This window comes from Sinocyclocheilus anshuiensis, unplaced genomic scaffold (assembly GCF_001515605.1).
Source record: "Sinocyclocheilus anshuiensis isolate Anshui unplaced genomic scaffold, SAMN03320099.WGS_v1.1 scaffold407, whole genome shotgun sequence".
Lineage (NCBI taxonomy): Eukaryota > Metazoa > Chordata > Actinopteri > Cypriniformes > Cyprinidae > Sinocyclocheilus > Sinocyclocheilus anshuiensis.
Window position 1 is genome coordinate 1816664 of NW_015552593.1, and position 8196 is coordinate 1824859.

An 8196-nucleotide genomic window follows, 5' to 3' on the forward strand; every position below is an offset into this window, starting at 1 on the left:
CAAATTATAGCAATGCCTCTGCATATTGGTATTCATAGGTATTTGTGCAGTATCTTTACATTTGAAAATACCTTAACTTTTGTTTCCAGTGGAAAGCAGTTGTCTGCCACGATGTGGTTCCTCAATAAGTCACAATAACAGCCAATCAGATACATACAGTCAAGAGGAGTGGGATTTTGGACCAATTAAACTGTGTTGTGGGTGGGGCTACCCAACACTATTTAAAAAAATAAATGTGGACAGTTCTAAAAAACACAACTGTGAAAGGTTTATACTTAAAAGAAAAATACTCAAAATATATTGTCTGAAAACAAGTCTTATGCAACTTGGCTTCTCAAGTAAATTAATCTTATTTAAACAGTGTTTGGATATTTTCTACTAGAAAACTTGAAAATAGCAATTAATGAAATGATTTTTTTGCAGTGCAAGAACACTCTTGCCCTCGCTCTGTTCTTCCATCTCATAATTAACATGAGCTCTTATCCCATGGGTGCTCCGATCCATTTCCATTGTTATTTTGGTGTCTTTTAATGCTATATGCTTGAGTTATTACAGATATTGACATTCAGACATTATTAACTAAACTTCATCTGACTCTTTTGACCCCTTCACCAAGAAATCTATGAGAAAGCTTTCCGGCTTGCTTCCATGAACATTGATTTAGCCGGCACGTCTCAAATGTCCTGAATATATTATAAGAGATATTGTATTTGCTTAATCAGTGAGGAAGGCAGGTAACCGTAATGAGATCTCTTCCAATAACTCTGAACTATTAAAGGCTAAGGCCTGTTTCACCCTGCATGCATAATCAGCACATTAGCGAAAAGCAGAAAAAAATTTATTTATACAGTATAAAGATTGATATGAATATATAAATATGAAATGTTGGAAAAAATGCAAAGATGTAAACTGCCAGTAGGTAGCAGCAAGTGACTGTCTTAATGAGTGAGTAATTGAGGCATTCATTCAAACAATTCATTCAAACGGCTGATTCATTCAACTCGCCAAATATAACCCGAAACCTTACCACATCCCTGCTCGCCGGGAAGCTCTGCAGTCATCAAAGCACAAGTTATTTATAGAGCCAAACAGTGTCTTTTGCAACAAAACAACATACTTGACACTGATTTAAATGGCAGCCGGAAAAGAATTCAGTCTAAGTAAGTCTTTGGGCAAACTAACTCACGTGGGTGGTAAACGTTAGCGCGATCCCTTGCGAGCGCAGAGAATTGAATGAATTCGTGGGGTGCCGACCACAAGATCATTAGAACACAGCGTCTGGATTCTAAACAGCTTTTTTCTGTAACACCAACCAATTAAAGAGGAATCATTTTGGTTGAAGCTGACATTATGTTCGGAATTTTCCACAAAATGTCATGGGCTTGTAGTGGCCTTTTAATCTCACAGAAGGTAGGAATACAACAACACTGTGCTCGTTTCAGAGAAAAGTTTAATCAAATGTTTAACTGACTGTAGAAAATGCGGATGGGTCGTTGTGCCTCGAAAGTACACTTCTTGTTTTGGTCTCTGAGAGAGACAGCACTATCCAAGAGTGGCCTAAAAGAGACAGCCTTCTCAAACATCATTTACAGAACAGTACATTGTGCTTTGAAGGAATAGTTCATTCAAAATCGAAAATTCTGTCATTATTTTTTTCAGAGAAAAGTTTAATCAAATGTTTAACTGACTGTAGAAAATGCGGATGGGTCGTTGTGCCTCGAAAGTACACTTCTTGTTTTGGTCTCTGAGAGAGACAGCACTATCCAAGAGTGGCCTAAAAGAGACAGCCTTCTCAAACATCATTTACAGAACAGTACATTGTGCTTTGAAGGAATAGTTCATTCAAAATCAAAAATTCTGTCATTATTTACTCACCCTCATGTCATTCCAAACCTGTTACAATCCCTGCCGGTTCGAGACTCGAACCCGCAACCTTGGGTTACGAGTCGGACTCTCTAACCATTAGGCCACGACTTCCCCTTACACTGCCAAGGGGAAGGGGAATTACACTGCCGTTCCGAGTGGAAACGCTCCCAACCAATGTGGACAAAATCCAGATGTCTATGGTACGGTGCATCACTCAATCCATCATTGAACTGAAAATACCCAACAGTGTCATGATAACACTCCAGTGAACACCACTGCGGAGGATTATAAATATTCATTCATTCTGTTGAATGGGCTTAATGCTGTGCTTACAGTCCCTGCGGCAGACCCAAGTATTCTCCTCCATCTAAGTGGCATGCATTTTTAATACTTTTTATCACATTCAAGGGAGTCAAGAAACAACTGTACACCATTCAGGACCATTAACCACTCGAGGAGCCGAGATAACATTTGCATTAACAGGTGTTAGCACGCCTCTAGTGAAATGGCTCAGCGGCTTAGGTAATTCAAATAAGCGGAACGCGCAACTGCAATTTGTTGCAGGCAGTCAAATTTCACAAAGCTTTCGTGCCGTGGGCAGACTAACAATTTAACCCTTGGCTGGTGGCGATGAGAAACAAAGGATAAAATCAATAATGAAACCGTATCGTTTTCTCAATACGTTCGAGCATGTTACGTCTGAACAGTAAATCACCCTTGAGATTGTTTCCTGCTGTCAGCCATACGTGCGGTCAGTCTACGATTGACCTTACAGTTGAATATTCACAGTCATTCCCATGAGACAAGGCCCACACAGAGCTCCCCGATCTTTCTCTCGTTCCAGCTGCTGCCGGGTCACTCCCAAAGGCCCGTCTCGCTGATGGCTCAGTCACACAAACACTTATACGCAACATGGATCCAGCCCACACAGGCGGCGACCTGCTTCGGTTTACTCACCCTTTTGCCCTCTTTCCCTGGTGCTCCTGGTTGACCGGGCAGGCCAGCGTCTCCCTGGGGATGATGGGTAAAGGATCAGGGTTTCAGTTCTCAGAAAGCATTGCAGTACATAAAGCAGGCGGGTCCGGACGTTTCCACCTGTCCATGGTCATTAATGCTCTCAAAAACGTGATTACATCCAGAAGCAAGATTAATGTTAAATATGAGGACAAAGCAGCTGGCTCTGCCTGGATGGGTTTACATGCCGGCGCTTACTAAAGTGCTGAGAGACAGAGGCATGTTCACAGCTCATGGGTGAACTTCATTAAGGAAGGCAAACATTTTTTTTAAATGATTAAATTAATTCATGAAAATGCTGGTGAAGCGCATACCTTTCCTCCAGGAATTCCTGGGGGACCCTGCACAAAAAAAAAAAGAAATATAGATTCTCTGAATATTTTAAATCATCCAAATTTGTCTCTATTTAAGCAACATTTTTAGGCTAAGCTTTATTATCCTAATCTATCTTTGCAGTATTGTTCAAAAGTTTGGGGTATGTAAGATGTTTCTGAAAGAAGTCTTTACGCTCACAAAAGCTGTATTTATTTGATAGAAAATACAGTAAAAACAGCAAAAATAAAATGTAATTTATTCCTGTGATTTCCAGCAGTCATTATTCCAGTCTTCAGTGTCTCGTGATCCTTCACAAATCATTCTAATATGCTGATTTGACGCTCAAGAAATATTTATTTTTCATCAATGTTAAAAACAGATGCTTAATATTTTTGTGTAAACCATGATACTTTTGTCAGGATTCTTTGATGAACAGAAAGTTTAAAAAAAAAAAGCATCCTTGCTGAATAAAACGATTTCTTAATGAACCGAAATCTCTCAAACTTTTGAACGGAAGTAAATACAAAAATATCTTGTACCAGTGTTTGCAATAAAGTAACAGAACACGTTTTAGGTAAAGTTAGGTTTTATTTAAGTGCTGCAGATGACATGCTCAGCACATCTTGTTTTATGTTGTCCCTGAACATGAACCATATAACATAATACTATCGTTCAGAAAACAGATTTAGAACTAGATAAGAGAGACTGATCACAATTTTTAACACAAAAGTTACTATGATGTCGTCTTTTTTTTTGTTTGTTTTTTACAATTACATTTTTTTTACATTACATTTTGACAATTAAAATAGCCAGTTGAAAATTCTCTACAAAACAGATTTTAATCGAGTCTGTACGCTAAGCAGTTCTGGCTGGATTAGCTGCAGAACATTCTGAAGAAGCACCAGCAGACTTTTTCTAGCTGTTTAATTAAAAACACACTGCATAAAAGGCAACAGGCTTTCCCTGTGAATCATGAAATATTGCAGGAAAATCCAGGAGAAAAGGTGGATATAAGTATTGAGTGCTGCCTTACAAGCACTATAATACAATTCTCCAGAAAAATCTGTCAAATCTGCACTGCTATGTGCTGAAAGTACAGTATAGTTTTAGAACACAAAACCCAAATATGTTTTTACCTGGTCCCCTTTTTGAGCTTGCTGCTCAACCTAGGAGAAAGCAGACGACAGATTATCACCCGTTTCATCAAACAAAGCCAGCAATTAAGTTCAGCTGTTAACACTGTTAGAACAAAGGTCAGGAACACATATCATTACAGTACATGACCCATTGAAAGGACAAACAGCATGACCAGTCACATACACACACAGACAGCCTTTCAGATGCAGAGTAAAACAGTGTGGAGTCATCTTTCAGCTGGCATCCTCGAAAATACTGACACATCTTAGAAACAGCTGCAAAAATAGCCATTCGCTCCTTGTGTTCGGTGAAAGTCGGAGAACAAGAGCTTTAAAGGCTCCTAAAACTGTCAGAATGTAACAGGGGAGAGACGGCCTGTGATGTTAGAGGTCGTAAAAAAAAAAAAAAAGAGCGACAGATGTCTACAACACCCATAACACAACATAAAAACCTGAAATGTAAAATCCAACATGTCAGCTAAATGCTATTTGTTTAACCATCAAGAAAGCTTGTTAGATGTTTTTGTCTTGCATGATTTACAACTCGACTACAAGAGGGAGTGGTGATATGGCAAGCGTGTTGTCGGCTCTCACGTTTGAATCCCTGGTATTCCTGCTTGTCCTCATAAAATGTAAAATTAGCATGAGTAAATAACTGTTATGCCCTGATATAGTTCCGCTGGGGTTAGTTTAATGTTTATGTTACATAAAGGGCCAGAGCTGCAGTACTATATCCTTACACACAAAGAGAATACATCCCATTCTGGTGTCTTATGAGACATAGTGGACGTGTCCCTCATATAATGTGTGGAAATATTAGCTCTCTACTTGCAGGACACGTCTAACCTCCAAGTCTGTCCACACTGCTGTTGGTCGCCCCTGACTGAGTATGTGTGGGCTCTTCTTTGCTTTTTATTTATTTGTTTGAATGCAGTGAATGCAGTATTTTCAGTATTAAAATCAACATGAAACATTGCTAACAGCACATTTTACAATCCTGCTTTCAAACTTGTTTTTGAAAGATGTCTCAAAATTGCATTTACTCGAACTAAATACAGTACAAATATTGTGAAATATTATTACAATTTCAAATAACTGGTTTCTATTTTATTATATTTTAAAAATGCAATGCATTCCCTGAGATTCAAAGCTGAATTTTCAGCAGCCATTACTCTAGTCTTCAGTGTCACGTGATCCTTCAGAAATCGCTCTAATATGATGGATTGGTGATCAAGAAACATTTCTGATTATTATCAATGTTGAAAACAGTTATGCTGCTTAATATTTTTGTGGAAACTTGTGATGCATTCTTTGATGAATAGAAAGCTCAAAAGAAAAGCATTTATTTGAAATTGAATTATAAATGCCTTTACTGTCACTTTCGATCCATTTAATACATCCTTACTGAAAATATTAATTGCTTGTACTTTTGTACTTTTGAGTAAATCAGTAAGTTAAATAATAAAAAATGTGATGATATTTGCTTCATCAGGAATTGACTGGATCATAGAAAGTCGCCATACTCAAATGCAGCTGAAGGTGAGGTTAATAAAAGTAATTGTCTCTCAGCTTTGAAACTCTGTTTACCTGTCTTTCCTACTGTATACAGACTTTATGTATCATTACACCCTGCTTGAGCACCTTTCTCACATCTATGTCAGCAATTAGTGGTGTTAACCATTTCCTTAAACCTTAGCAATGACTCTCCACAAATCTCATTTCAGTGCTTAATGCATATCATTGATAATGCAGATCATGCTTCATGATTGGTTTCATTTAAAAAGAGTCAGTTTTAGATTGAGCTATGAAATAACATGCAGGGTTGCTGGAGGATGATGTAAGATACATACCGAGAGTGTTCCCGCACTTGACGGACCTGTTTCCCCCTGCAACAGAAAGACAAAATTCAGAGGAGTGATTACTGTACAAATAAAAGCAAATCATCCAAAAAGCAGCAACAGTTCACCCAAAAGTGAAAATATTGTTCCACATTTTAACTGAAAATTCCTCCCATGTTTTATAGAAACAGCTCCTCGTGTGTTCCTCAGAAGAAAGTAAGTCATACGGGTTTGGAACGACAAAGTTTTCATTTTCAGGAAAACGATTCCTTTAAGAATAGTTCTGTGGGACATACCTGAAAAAAAAAAAATAATAATAATAATAAAACAACTGGGCTGTTCCTGTATCTGTGCTCATCTGCGCTTAAATGAAGGACTTTCATATATTCAAAGGTTATGAAATACAAGCGGAGACATCAATTTAAGTCAAAACCCCTTGACAAAAACAAGCAGAGCCTTCCTCAAATTCAATTTAAATCCACAGAAACTCCACATCAAAGTTTGCAGAAATATAAAGTTGTGAACACCTAAAGCTGCCCTGTTTGAAGATATTCCGAGTCATTCTATGTTTGAAGAGCGTGACGTGTCTTTCCGACTGTCAGTTTCAATCCGAACTAACGGTTTTCCTCCCACCCTCTGTCTGACTGGGAGATGAGATGAAAAGAAGCTGGTTATTCTCTGCTCTAACGCAGAGGAGCTCATTAGAACTTCAAGGCTTGAAAGCACTGCATTGACAATTAAGTGTGCACGCAAGCAAACAAAGAAACCCAAAACTGTAAAAGGCAATGGGTAATATGGCAGCTAATTAGCGAATAACATTTGATCTATTGTTTGGAAAGCAGTCCCACGGTGGTCTGTGTGTGTGAACGTGTGTGTCTGTGTGCACGGGGGGTTGGGGAAGCAGATATCAGAGTAGGAAGCTCTATTCTACATTCTGTTTCATTGAAGTCACATCTTCCCTCTGCTGTGAAGGTCTGTCTGGATGAGCTGGAACTCTGGAAGGCATTTTAAAGGAAAGTTCCAGATTAAAGGCGACTCATGTTCTACCAACAGCATCTGTGACATGTGGTCTATTACCACGGAAACAAACAAAATTTGTGAAAACAATCAAAAATGATGTTTACAGTACATTGATGCAATTAAAATGAAAGTGATTGGGGAAAGGCATTGCTCTGGAACTTAAAGCAAACACTGCAAAAAAAAAAAATGTGTTTCCAAAAAGTATTTTTGCACTGTCTTCCAGTAGAAAGATTACATTTATTTATTTTTTTACTAGAAAACAAGACATTCTCAGACAATTTATTCAATTTCATTTATTTACTTTATTTTAAGTGAATTACATTTTTATTTTAGCAGACTGGCTAAATGTTTTTGTCTTGTTTTTAAGCATATGTAAAACAAATTTTAGGGAGATTTATGAAGACGTGTTCTCAGAGAACATTACAATTAATTAAACATTATATCTCTAAAAAATATGAGCTTCACTTTTCGATTTGGAAACCCTCTGGGATGCCTTGCCCATTTTAAATGCTTTAATATAAACATATTTGTTCTTTGTTTTTACTAAATAATTGAAATTCATATCTGCGTTAATTGAAAGCATGCCTCAGCTCCTGCAAATGAGGGCCTTTCGCACCGCTTTAGTTCCAGAACTAAATGTACAGTACTAAAGTACTGGGACGATTTTGCGCAAACTATTTCCCAGTACCATTTAAAGGGTTGCATTCACACCGACAGTGTGTACTAGGAAGTGACTTAAGCCGGTTGACAGCGACGTCATTTGTGCACGGCGTTCAACAACGGAAACAAAGAAGAACAACATTAACAACAGGAGGATGGAGGACGCTGTGATCGGAGCTGTGTTTTTGTTGTGTCTCGCGGGTTTCACAATAATGGACATGGAATATCGACGCATACGTAAAGCGATTGAAAGAACAGAAAGGAGGACTAAGACTCTCCAACGACAACTGGCAGTGCTACATTTGCTACAAGTGCCTGCACTTCAGCGTCCGTCCATCTATCGCTGT

The 8196-nt window shown here is 38.2% G+C and overlaps 1 protein-coding gene across 1 annotated transcript in view; it reads right to left on the bottom strand.

The window, feature by feature from the left end:
- Positions 1–8196, bottom strand: part of LOC107665562 (collagen alpha-1(XIX) chain-like) — a 103048-nt gene that overhangs the window by 57080 nt on the left and 37772 nt on the right. Inside the window, exons 11-14 of the mRNA XM_016456484.1 lie at positions 6182–6217; positions 4332–4361; positions 3195–3221; positions 2824–2877 (exon numbers count right to left, since the gene is read on the bottom strand). Of these exons, the coding sequence (XP_016311970.1) occupies positions 2824–2877; positions 3195–3221; positions 4332–4361; positions 6182–6217 (147 nt within the window). The remainder of the gene's footprint in view (positions 1–2823; positions 2878–3194; positions 3222–4331; positions 4362–6181; positions 6218–8196) is intronic.